Source organism: Boleophthalmus pectinirostris, unplaced genomic scaffold (assembly GCF_026225935.1).
Source record: "Boleophthalmus pectinirostris isolate CB_2022bp ecotype Guang Dong unplaced genomic scaffold, ASM2622593v1 HiC_scaffold_1, whole genome shotgun sequence".
NCBI classification, from domain to species: domain Eukaryota; kingdom Metazoa; phylum Chordata; class Actinopteri; order Gobiiformes; family Gobiidae; genus Boleophthalmus; species Boleophthalmus pectinirostris.
In genome coordinates, this window is record NW_026570970.1 from 16,085,202 (window position 1) to 16,098,681 (window position 13,480).

The 13,480-nt window shown below is 38.0% G+C and overlaps 2 protein-coding genes across 3 annotated transcripts in view; one reads left to right on the forward strand and one right to left on the reverse strand.

The window, feature by feature from the left end:
* Positions 1-748: 748 nt before the first annotated feature.
* Positions 749-2,085, reverse strand: LOC110166606 (cytochrome c-b-like). The gene is made up of 3 exons (XM_020931880.2): positions 1,926-2,085; positions 1,364-1,538; positions 749-1,283 (listed from the first exon to the last, which is right to left on the reverse strand). Exons 2-3 carry the CDS (start codon positions 1,533-1,535, stop codon positions 1,138-1,140), a joined length of 318 nt encoding a protein of 105 aa, XP_020787539.1. The 5' UTR covers positions 1,536-1,538; positions 1,926-2,085; the 3' UTR covers positions 749-1,137.
* A 1,105-nt stretch (positions 2,086-3,190) lies between these two features.
* The window catches only part of osbpl6 (oxysterol binding protein-like 6), a 34,978-nt gene continuing 24,688 nt past the window's right edge, over positions 3,191-13,480 (forward strand). For both annotated transcript variants that reach the window (XM_055152294.1, XM_020931825.2), the window contains exons 1-2: positions 3,191-3,331; positions 9,430-9,697. In XM_055152294.1, coding sequence (XP_055008269.1) covers positions 9,542-9,697 — 156 coding nt within the window. In that variant the 5' untranslated portion in view covers positions 3,191-3,331; positions 9,430-9,541. The remainder of the gene's footprint in view (positions 3,332-9,429; positions 9,698-13,480) is intronic.

Genomic DNA, 13,480 nt, shown 5'->3' on the forward strand with positions numbered 1-13,480 from the left:
TTCAGCACATTCGGGGAGTCTAAATGAAACCAGAGCAGAAAAGGCTGCACTGGCACTACACCTTTGAATTGCAGCTGACCGTCACAGCAGGCTTTGGGAATCACATAGACTCCAGCGCTCTCCAATGTTGTGAAGACTTTTAGTGCGCAGTGACGCTGGTTGTGGTTGGCTCGGTCCCGCTGACGCGCTTCGTCACGCACAGGAACTCAGTTGTTTTAATGATCATGGATTTCTGACTTGATTTACCTTATTTTCATTTTCCAGAGAGCTTCAAAATGTAATTATACAGTACATGCACTGTTGATTTCTAGCCTATAAAATAAATAGGCCTATCACTTCAGCCTACCATGTCTGCCTCGGCCAAATAGTCTACGCTAGACAAATTCGTCCAGAATGAGCTAAAAATTATTTTTACAGGAAACCCAAGTAATAGCCAATATAGTTCTGCATTAGTTAATTTCCTTATGGAAATCACAGTAAAGATAGTGTGATGCAGTAAAACGATGTACGCACAAGATGGCGCTACAAGATGCATTTTCGAACCCCACAACAGATGAGTCTAATTCAGTACAGTTGACTTGGTTGTAGTCAAAAACATAACCATTTAATTTTTGCCAAAAATCATTAGTCTCCCAAAAGTCAGATATTTTAAACTGACACCCTTTCAAGACACGCAAAAATAAAAAAAAAAAAGTTTTAAAAACAACAATCATGCATTGTTAGATCAACAGCAAAAGTAAATGCTAGGTCCATTTAGTGTAATTTTTAATAAATTTAATTCATTATATGATACAGTTGCCCTGTGGTGGACTAAAGGGCACAGTTAGAAAACATTTAAAATAGATTCATAACATCAAAGAAACATGTAGTAAATACTACTGCTATATCTAGGTTTCTACAAGATCACAGCTCTTAAAACCATTATGACAGCCAACCTTCCTACATAATATTCTGTTGAAGAATTTCAATAACTTATTTAGAAAAATAGTTAAGGCAGAAAAAAAAAGTAAGTTTTGAATTTGGAGGTAGAGCTGTGATACATGCAGCGAGTCGAGATGCCAAAAAACACTGTGGTTGTCATATTTGCAGGATTTTGATATTAACGATACAGATAAAATAACATGCGAACAGAGTTCTTTATGAAGTTGCAGACTTCAGGTATGCTATAAGATCAACTCTTTCATTCTTCTTTTTGATGCCAGCAAAGATCATCTTAGTTCCAGGAATGTACTTCTTTGGGTTTTCTAAATACACATTTAGGGTGTCCTCATCCCAAACAATACCTGAAATGAAAGAAATCAAGATGTAAATGTCATATTATACAGAAGGACAACATGTATGACTGTGGATTCAAAGTCCTTACCTTTGCTTTTGTTGGCGTCTGTGTAGGAATAGCCCTCTGCCTGGCCTGTTTTACGTCCAAACAACCCCCAAAGGTTTGGACCGACCTTATGCTTCCCGTTCTCCTCAACAGTATGGCACTGGGCACACTTCTGAACGAAGGCCTTTTTTCCTTTATTAATATCTCCAGGCATGTTCTAGGTGTTAATAAAATGAAAAAATGAATTATTTGAACTCGAGTTAAAGCCTAAATCAAAAGCAAAAGCATCTCATGCTAAGCTAATGCTAACCAAGAGGTGAAGTTATTCTATAGAGCGTATATTCTGAACTATTTTTTAACAAGTTCTATTAAAATTACTTTACGTAAACCATTTAAATAATAGCAGGTTACATAGTAAATGCCAAATTTAGGAGTATAATTGGAAGTTAAGTCCTTGTTGGACATTTCAAAATTAGAGGTCACAACACACAATGAAACTGATTGAGATTTGTGGCATTTAAGTTGACTGTGCTGAGTTGGAAGGGAAATTACTTTGAAACCTTCGGTGAAACAAATCAAAAGTGATATTTGAAGAGTGACTTACCGGTCAAATAATCACAGTTAAGCTTTAAAAAGAGACTTGTCTTGTCCTCGTGCCGGGTAGACGACTCCAGTAAAAGAGCGCAGGCGCACACCAACGTGGTTTCTTTCCGCAAAGTTACGTCAGTCATTACGTCGATAAGTCAGCTGACTCTTTCATCACGTTCGATTACGACACTCAAGTTAGAAAAGTCATCTAGTGTCAAGGATACACGGGATACACGGATAAAAGTTCAAATAAAACTAGTAGTTAGTGAGCGACAAAGTTTAAACTAGTATTACCAAAAGTCTTATCTTTAATTTTCTTACAAAGACTGTAATAAAGTGACAACAGGCAGTTTTAAAAGCTTTTGATCACCCAAATTGAGTTTAGCCTAAATGAACAAATCAGTTTTGTAAAATCTAAAAAAGGGAAAGAGAAAGAAATGTCTGAATTCATCCTCATGTGGGATGATTTCATTAACCCATCCTTCCTTCTGTTCCCTGAATGGTGATTTATTTTCTTGCTTTATGCTTTAGATATACAAGGCAAGAGGTATAAAAGGCTTATTAAAATGTTGTGAATTTTAGGCCTATGTGACCCTGATTTGACTGAAAATAAGTGGGCTAACTAGCTTTCTCTTTTACATGTCCAAGAGTTTATTAACAAATGAAGAAAAAATCTAGGGGGTTTTCTTAAATATACATATGTACAACTTAAATTTTGCCGCAGAATGTAGATGGAGTTTATTTCTATCCACTATGTGTTTACTGTCTGTCCTGGGCAACACATTTTTGCTACCAAACTACATCGGTAAGGTAAGCTAATTGCACATGTTTTCTTGTCTGGGGTTATTGCTTGCTAACTGCTAAAGTAAGGTCATAATGAACGATGAGAGATAAAGCTTTAATTCAGCTTGTGAAATGCTGTTTAATGCTGTGTTTAACTAAACCATAGAGACAATTTACCTTACCTCTAGTTGCCCATATAAATCCATAATTTGCCCCCAGAGGAGTCTCATTGACATGCGTCACTCCGTTCCACTTTAGGGTTGCTCCGGTGCCGTATTTTCCGCGCATTCTCGATCCGCTCTCTGTGATCCAGACCGGTGATTCGTTCCCGCTCAAAGCCTGTGCCGCCGCCGCCGCCGCCGCTGCTGCTGCTGCAGGGAGGAGCGAGCGCCGAGTGCAGTTCACCTGAGCCGAGCATCACCACAGCCCGCATTCAAGGAAACGGGCTAACACAGCACTTTCCACTGCCGTGACTCTCGGTTACTGCGAGCAAGTCAAGGTGTAAAGCAGAGTTTTGCTGTGGACGTTTATGGAAGCCATCGGTGTTTGAAAAGCTCGGAGTCTGCCCAGTCAAGGGGACGGCTCAATTGTTTCCTGCGCCAAGAACACTTAAGACATGGTCATTACATCGTATTTGTGGTAAGGAAATCATATTTTCCTGTTTAGACCTTTCATGAGCCATTAATATTTTATGGATAATTAAGGAGATTAAGAAGCATTTCGTGACAGTGCTGTGCAATGTGCCGGGCTGTTTGGCCGCTGTTCAGAGGCAGCATCTCCGTGTGCATCCTGAGTGAATCACCAAGGACCAGTCAGTCAGACACGACTCTTGACTCTTAGCAAGCTGCTAAAGGTCCTCTACGGAACCTTCATGGAGACAGCGTCCCCCAAATGTTCAAGAGGGTCTGTCAGTGGTGATCATTGATCAGCCAACTCTTCCTGGCTCTTATCGTTAGTGTAGCATAGCTTACAGTAGACGTAATGCGTCACAGAGACTTTCACTGATGAACTAATCTATATTTGTACATTTTAATGTTGGCTAAGCCTCTATAAGATATCGATGTATACGTATTTATGGCGTAAGGTATGTTTCCAGACAGCCTGTTTATCTGCTTTGATACTGACCTACCATCCATGTTATAGCTCTGTCATTACAGGAATAGAAACTCTTTTTAAAGTAAACTTGTATTGCTGTTGTCTTCTTCAACCATAAATAAAAACTGGTTTCATGAAGGTCAAACAGTGACTTTGCAGATGCTTGACTAACTTGAAATCAGATTAAATGTACATGGGAATGGCTTCTTGAAAACACTGCGTTCATTAGCAGGCATGATTGATTTTCCCATTTATTTCTTGGCCCAGTCCCGTTCAAGGTGTTCCTATCTCATTTCTTTGACCAATGTTTTCACCCTTGATTTTGTGAAAGAACAGTGACGTGGTAAATATAATTGCATATGAGTTGATTTATTTTTAGCATAGCTTGTTCAGAATCAAAACAACAGTGTAATCCTTTGCACAATGCTATACACGATGTGACTTCATGTAGTCTGACACATGACACCTACCTCCAGTTAACAGTCAAAACATTGTTGTACAGATCAATGTGCATTATTAGCCTTGTAAATTAAGACAACTGTCATCCTTAACTGCTTCGTAATACTACCTTAGGACATGAGTCTGCTTTATCTACGTTAATTATGCAACATAGAGGGGGACATTAGCCAGCCTGTACAGTGAGCGCGGGTCGATAAGGTCAAGTTGTGGGTGGCTTGGATCATGGCAGGACTGTGTAAACATTTCCTTCTACTTTAAGAATTTTTCAGGAGATTAAAGATTTTCTGATTGATATTATAATGTTGTTTCCTCATCAAAAATATACCTGGAGTTGTGTTTTCTTTCAGTCACACATGTTTAACACACAAATGCTGCATATTTAGACTGTGTTCTTCTCTTAAACTGAAAACACTCTGTTCAACCTTGTGATGTCATGTGGTAAAATAAGTGCTCCATTGTGTTTTTAAACTCCATACACCTTCACTAAAATCATTTGGATAAGTTCAAACCTGGAATCAGCAATCTCTAATAAACAAAAGATAAAAGGTAGTTGTTAATATGACATAACATCACAAGGTGGTACAGAGCATTTTGAGCTTTGGAGATGCAGACAGACTAATACTCAAACATGTGTGAATTAAACAAAACACAACTCCAGGAGTGTTTTTGATTTGGCAGCAGCGTGGCTTGAAGCTCACAAGAGTCAACTTTGTGTAATATGTAACACATCCTACAATATAAAAGTTGTAGTTTGAGGATGTGAAGCCGTTTCACTTCTTAGGATACTAAACCTCATGTCTGTTTTCTTCTGTATTTTACAGATTACGAGCATACTGCTGTGAGCTACTGCAGTTAGATTATCTTTTTATTTGTCATAGGCTTTTGACCCTTACTGAGACCTCTACCAGCTACCATTTTCCCTTTATTTTACTGCAATGATAAATAATGTTATGTGCATGTAATTGCTGTTTACATTTCAAGATGGGAAGATTGCAGTTCATCTTGCAGCTATGTCCTTGAGCCATACATGATGTAAGATCACAAACAGTATAGTCAAACAGGAAGTATAGCAAAAGTTAAGGCAAAGACCCCTGCATTTAAAATAGTTATAAGGATCAGTCACTAGTCAATGATATGGCAAAGAATGTATACAGAGTTTTTCTCTCATTCATCAATCACATCATTGAATAAATTGGTTAATGAACAAGACAAGACATAACATGACTTATATGCTTAAAAGGCCCATATAACGCTATTTTCTGATGAATGTTATAATGTTGTTTCCTTATCATAAACATACCTTTAGCTATGTTTTGTTTCCTGTTACAAGTGCTCCACTGTGTTTTTAAATTCCATACACCTTCACTAGAATCATTTAAGCCCTGAAATTGCCAATGTCTACTGAACAAAAGGTAAAAGGAGTTGTTAAAACTATGGCTTCCTGACATCACAAGGTAGAACAGAGCATTTTGAGCTTTGGAGTTGTAGACAAAATAGACTAATAAACCAGGATTACTCAAAGGTGTGAATGAAACAAAACACAACTCTGGGTATGTTTTTGATGCGGTAATAACAGTCTAATTTGTGTAATATAGGACCTTTAAACAACAAATAAGTGCTTTTATGCTTGTTTAACACAAAAATCACATAAAGTCTCTCATTTATATCAGAAAGACATTCAAGAATTTAAAAGGGCAAACTCAAAGTCAAAGGGTTTATACAAAGTACATTAGAAAAGACAGCACTTTTTTCACTTATATAGACTGTGATGACACTTGTTTCCTTATTAGGTCAAGCAGTGAGTAGTCTAATATTGTGCTTCGGGTTTAGCAGCTTATATCCAGGTTGGCTTAAGACAGGCCAGGCATGATGATGACGAGAGGATCTGAATTATAGATTATGCAGTGAGTATGCTCAGTGCGCGCTCCCTAACCGCACAGAGGAAAACATCTCAAACACGTGTTGGTTTGCTCTCTGCACGGTGAGAGAGTGAGCGGGGGGTTCATAGTTATAAAGGGAATTCTCATCAAGACTCTTACCACAAAGATTGTAAAATAGTACGAACAAAAAGCAGCATTGATTTTAGGCCTGTCATTATAACAAATTTTGAAAGGTGGTATATTGCTGAAGAAAATATAGATAAATGATAATTCTGAAAGAAATGTGTTCAACTGACATAAAAAACGAGCAGATTTAAACCACAAAAACTGTTTTAAATGTACAATATTTTGGTAAAATCATGAGCTGCTATAAATACAGTAGAATGAAACGCTTTAGTGCTTAAGTTGCATCTGTTATGAGTCATACTAGCTATTTATTCAACCTTTTACTGCTCAAATCTTATAATATAGCCAAAAAATAACCAAAAATGTTCCCACTAATGCAAATAAATCAAACACACAATACATACTGACCCCCATAAAATATTGTTCCACTTTTCATACTGTACTGAACGATAACCCAATATAGTAATTATCGTGACAGGCCTAACTGAGTCATGTTCTTTTTCAAAGTTCATTTGTTAAGACTCTCAAACAGATCATTTATTTCAGATGTTGTGTGGGAAAAAAAAAAAAGTTATATAGCAACAAATAAATCCTTACTTACACAAAAAAAAAAAAATTAAAACTTTCAGATTTTGATACTGAGGAAAAGACTTTCTACTTGATACCGTTTTGATATCACAGTGATGATCAAACTATTTTTAGACAGAGAATAGGGCTGTCAAAAGTACTGAAAATCAAATACCAATCAACTAATAATAAAATTCTTCATTAGTATCAAAACTAGCTACTAATTTGAGCAGGTATCGATACTAAAAAAGTCACATTCACAGGACAGAAATTAACCTTTTCTAGAATAATTTTGAGTTGTATCAGAACAAGTATAAGAGCACATAGATAGTATATGCCTATAGACCACTATGGAGCTTGTCTGGATGACTGAAGGATTACACAGATAAGGTCGTATGGTAATATAAAAATAAAGCATTATTAGACAACACTACCATGTAATTTTCAAAACAATATATTAGAACTTCCTCTAAGGTTACTATGTAGTCTTATATTAACTTACCTATCTAATGTTGTCAATTTCATGTGATTTTTTTTTATTATTGCATTTGATACTTTAGGTTTTGGCATTGATTAGTACTGTTGACAACCCTATGACAATTACCTATTGTCAGATTTTGTAGTGTCTGCATTACTGTCTATAAACAGCTTTAGCTTTAATGCTGTGGGGGAGGTTTGTCCTTCTAGCCTTGTTTATGTTCCACTGCAGCATAAAACTGTTCTCGTATAGGACATATATTCAGCCCATAAATATGTTGTTTACAGTTGAAATCTTTAACAATTTTAGTGTAATAACATTATAGTAGATAGTATACATTTGCTAAGTAACTGAATCTGAATTATGATTGCTGGTCTGTGTTGCCAAATGGAAACTTGCAAAGCTCTCTTGAATTGACTAAATAATGACCAGCATTCACTGAGCTGTAATTTGGTTGCATGAGAATGCCACACAACATTACACTTTTATTGCCAGCTGCCATTTGTTTTAATTACATCAGATGTAACCGCGGTAACTCTGGCCAGTGTTTTAATCAGAGTTGTGGAAGTCTGTTGACTTTGCTGATAAGTAATCAGGAGTGGTTCTTGTAAATATAATTAACGTGTCCATCAGTAATAGTAAGTGTGATAAGAAAATATCTAAAAGGCAAAGCTGCAGGCTCCAGTGTGAATCTGTGAGGGGATTTGACTGAGGGCATTCCTGAAAGACTGTGAGACAGACTTTTCTCTGGATAATAACAAGTGAATGCTGTTTGATCAGTGACAATGTGCAGAGTAATAAAGTGAGGAGTGGAGCGCTGGACTGTACAGGTGCTGAGGAGCATGCCTTTTCACAGACACTGATTTGTTTGCTGTTCCTGTTAGAACCGCTGGATTATATTGCATTGATTTGAGGCGGAAAATCGCTGAAACATCCTGAGAAAGAAATAGCTACTATGTGATGCAGGTCCAGTACAGTTCCTAGCGACCAACATTACTTTGTACGTTGATGTTCTGTATAATTGTTCAAAACACACTTTTCATAGTGTACTGCCTCGACTTGTTTTCTGCGATAATAATTGGTTGCTGCAAATGTACATTATATTTTTGTCAACACAATCACAAAGAGCTGCCTGCATCCCACTATTGTCACAGGATTCCACAGCTTTACATTTTACGCTGTTCAAAACAATTGGCTATTCAGAGCTTACACAGAGCTCCACATTTAAGCATGGTTCAGTCTGAAAAACAGTTTGCCAGAGCATTTTGATCAACAGAAACTAGCATTCAGGTGTTCTTATATTTGTTCTTCTATTTGTCCATGTGACAATGTATTCCTCTCAAAAATTCCACAATATCACTTTAAAACTATCCATCTTGCATTCATTCTATTAATGTTGTTTTTATTGCTCAAAAACATCTTGATATTCATGCATTCTAACTTTGAGTGGGGTCCCCTCTTCATAGATCTGGCCTGTAAGTTAACTTGGAGGTGTCACATGCTTGTTTTTATGGATAAAGCTAAGTCTAATACCATACTGTGGCACCTTCCATGCAAAGCAATAACACCTCCATGAATATGAGTAGTGAGCGGACCTTTCATCAGAAAAGTTACACAATGTACCTTTAAAGTGTTAGTATAAAGCTTTGGTTGGACTCTTTAGGCAGCAGGTCGGCCAAAACTGTGCTGGAGATTTAGGCTAATAGTTACGTCCGTCTTTCTCAAATTCTAAATGGTAAAGAACTGAGATATATTGATATCCAAATACCTCAATACCATATTTTCACGATATGCATGTCATGATATTTTGTAGAGGCTCACTAAATTGTGAATATGTTACTTTTTCCTTTTAAAATCCCTTCCCAGTCCTTTGGGTCTGTCATAACCTAAAGAACTAAGATTTAAAAGGTTTTAATAACATAATTTCTTCATGCTGTCTGTGTAGAAATGGAACAAAGGATCATGGTCTATGTAGTTCCCCCTGCTTTTTTAGTTGATGCTGCACCATATCAATGAATTTAAGCAGAGAGACTTGTGATTCGATATTTTTGACAATACAATATCACTATATTTCGATTATTGTTGCATCCCTGTTCAAGAATTGTAAGCAGTAACTGTTGTTTGTGTTTTAGATGAGGAGCGAGCAGTGACCAGAAGGAAGTATACTGCCCCAGAGGATGCTCCTGATGCGGGCTGAGCGCTGAGGGACCACAGACCCCCCTTTCCCCTTCACCAAAACCCACCATGTCCCAGTACCAGCAGTGCCAGCCCCCCCCAACGCGCCTGCCCCACGGCCGCGCATTCAGCTCTGAGGACAGGGGCTCCACTCCTCTGAAGACCTCAACCCCCGTGCACAAGAGCGCCTCGTCCTCCTCCTCCTCCCAGAGGGACAGTCGGCAGGTACGTCTATAAAGTTACATGCGCCAGACAGATGCACTTTGAATGGCTGTAACAATAGAGCAGCAGCAATCGAGACTAAAGATGATGTTATCCTGATGTCTGTCAAAGCTGTTCTGTGTCAATCTTTGCTACAGGTAAAGCCAAGATTTAATTTAATTTACGAATGCCAGAATTAATCATCTTCAATTTGTAAACATTGGCCACATACAAAATTTAACCAATTTGATCAATGCATATACTAAAACTAAACTACTATTAACTAAACTAAACATATGTGAGTGTCAGTGCCTTAATTTACTTTGTTCTAATAACACTGAACCAATAAGGTCTATTTATATAATTACAATTAGGGATGGGCAATATACCACTATATCAGTTCCAATATTGGCATCTGTGATATCGGAAAGGTTTCCCAGCCATATCAGTATTGATCCAGTATAGAAAATTTTGACAATATTTGGCACTGATATTTTTTTTTAGCTGCCCCAGTCTCATTGTGCCCATGTGTCATACTCCCCAGTGCGTCCCTAGTGTGTCTTAATAGGTAATAATTAAAATGGAAATATCAATCAATTAGGAAAATATCTGGCTGTATGTTTACATAATAATACAACAAATGATTTTATATTCCCGATAAGCCATTCTCCTGTAAATGAGACTCAGACCACTTGCCTAGGGCCTGACTCAGCACTTTTCCACATACAAATATCATTACTAGTTAGAAAAAAAATCATTAATAAAATGCCCTCGAGCTCCTCCACGGTTGAGATGACTAATCAGCTATCCTTGTGCAGACCTCACTGTGTATTATTATGTAAATGAGATACTTTCGTAGCCAGCTACACCACTCTTATTTCACAGTTCACGGGTCAAGCACTTAAATTTAACCCAATCCAGACCGTGTGAGCCTCCCCCTTCTCTTTTCTCCTCCTTACCCCGCTGAGCCACTGCGTCACCATAGCTGCGGAAACTGGACACCAGTACTGGAATCTCTGACATCATAGCTTTTCCGTTGGACGCGCTTCGTTAATATTTCATGAGCGATGCTTGGAGACTCTGGGCTCCGCTGGACATGTGGCACTCTCTGGAAGGCGCCAAAGGAGACAGACACTGGACTGGCAACTCTGAGACCAAGTTAAATATTCGACTTGAGCAAAATCTTGTTATATGTACTGAAATGTACATATTGCTTCATTATTTTTAAAGGTACAATATTACCATAGACTGTATAAAGAAGTGGACTAAGCGAGTGTGACTTCAACCATAGCATTCAGCGCCGCTCATGATGCTAACGGTTATAGGAGCGAATCTGGAGCCAGGCTGTACGTTATGAGTAGGATTTTTTTGATGGACAAAATAGTGAAAAACAATTCAGGATCATGTAGAGCGGGTTAATACGAACATTTTAACACCAAAATGACAAGGCTCACTGCTGCAGTTACAGGGAGAGGGGTGACAAGATCTCAATGTAAGGCAATTGGAGCCAGGGTCAGAAGGAGCCGGAAGAGCCTCCTGAAACACTTTCTGTTTGGCACACGGCAGCTACAGCGTTAGGTATGTCCACTCATATATACTCTACAGTCTATGAATATTACACAATATTGACTCTTTTGAGCTTTTAGCCATGTTATAATCTTGTTACTTCATCATAAATATACAGGGTTGTGTTTTGTTTCATTCACACATGTTTTAGAAATCCTTTATTATCAGTCTTTCTATATCGCCAAAGCTCAAAATGCTCTGTTCCACCTTTTGATGTCATGAAGTGGTAGCTTTCAAGGTAACAGCTACCTTTAACCATTAGTTCAGTAGAGATCAACAATTCTAGGCCTGAAATCATCCAAATTATTCTAGTGAAGGTTTAAGGAGTTTAAAAACACAGTGGAGCACTTGTATTACCACATGATATCACAAGGTAGAACAGAATATTTTCCATTTTAGAGAAGAACTCAGCCTAAATATGTAGGGTTTGTGTGTTAAACTTGTGTGAATGAAACAAAACACAACTCCAGGTATGTTTTTGATGGGGAAACAACATTATAACATACATCAGAAAATAGTGTAATATACTGTAGCCCCTTGTCAGTGTTCCATCCTGTAGGACTCTGGTGTGTAATCCCTTTTCATCTCTTTTTAATGAAGTCCTGGGCTAACCAAAGCTGTTTAGATATTAACAGCCCCAGCTTCTCCTTGCAGCTTCCATTTAGCTCCACACACCTGCCTGATCAGGAGCTAAAGATAAGTCGCTATGGTTTGGGACTCATTAACATTTAATTGGGATTTAACTCTTAGTGGATGCAGCTGCTCATAGTCATGACGAAGCAAAATGGTCAAGCTGTGAAAAATCCATATTCAGGGTAACAGTGGACTCTTTTCGGAGTGAAAAAAGTGCAAATGTATGAAGCATTGACTGTATATATAAATGGAGATAGCTAACCCTCTAGAGGACGCATTTCAAATGGGAAGTGAGCATGGGAGTACTTTTGGCTCCATCGACTCTGTGTCCAATTGACTTAACACTGAAAATTTTTACTCCTCTCTCTGTAACTACTACAGTGAGCCTTGTCATTTTGGTCTTAAAATGTTTATATTAACTGAATTAACAGCTTTTTATGATCCTGGTATTTTTATTTTGCTATTTTGTATGTAAATAAATTTGTATTCCATATGGAACCCGGCTCCAAATTTGCTTCTGTAACCGCAGGCCTTATGAGCTTGATTTGACTGGGGATGGACGCCAGGGGAGACGTCACACTTCGTTGGTCTACTACTTCTTTATACTATCTATGGTGTGAAGTTAGTAACAGGGTAGCTAGTTCTTTAGTTTCAGAGAAACTAATGCCCAGTATAAGACTTGAGAACTTAGAACTCTAAATTATGTTCATTATATACTTTATTTTGGTTAAACCTGTTCAGTTTAAGATGCTAAATTTGAGCCTAGGTAAATACGTTTGCTCTTTTGCAAGAATGATCAAATAGGTTTGTGCTTGTTGGAAAAAAGCAACAGGCCCAAATTTCCTGGTCAATACATGAGACTTTCCGCTGAGCTGCTGACAGCTGCTGCTCTCTCCTGAGAGCAATTAGAGGCAGCACATGCAGAATGCAGAGCACCACAGATACTGTTGCCTGGTCCACACTTTACTTTGTGCATTAGCTCTGGCAACAAACCTGTACTTGCACACAGATTTCATGAACATGTCTGACACACGTCAGTCTTTTGCTGATTGTGGTGTGGTCTGTATAATATTGTACAGTGTATCATATGATAATACTGTCATTTACAATGAAGTTCAGGCACAACAGCAGCATTCAAAAATGTGAATATTGAACCTTCAAGGGTGTTCAGATGCATCAGTGTGCCTATAATACAATGGATGATGAATTTATCACACTTGTATTCCACTTTTGAAAATTGAAGAACCCATTTCTTTAACCAGTATGCTCCAACCATTATTTATTATTTATTTCAATACAGTATAAAGTATTATGATGACACTATATTATTATTATTATATTAAGTAACTGAAGACACATACTAAGTGCTGGAGCTGGTGTAGTCTCTTCTTAGTGCGTGTACAGTGTCTCTGCCCTGGTGTTGTGCCATCATACTGGTCAGGTGACCTGTATTTGGATAGGTGTTTGTACTATCGTGTGTTGTGCTGAGTCAGTGGTGACCTGTCCCCACACAAGCTCACAGAGCGGAGGTGGAGGAGTTAGATTAGAGACACTGCTCCTCTCTCAGGGTGTTAACTCCTCATCCATGTATCACGCCTCCTCCTCCTC

Excerpts from the sequence above, each read along its gene's own strand:
- LOC110166606 (XM_020931880.2), bottom strand. The coding sequence starts at position 1,535 with ATGCCTGGAGATATTAATAAAGGAAAAAAGGCCTTCGTTCAGAAGTGT. Across the intron at positions 1,284-1,363 it reads AGACGCCAACAAAAGCAAAG|GTATTGTTTGGGATGAGGAC; the intron begins GTAAGGACTTTG and ends CTTTCATTTCAG.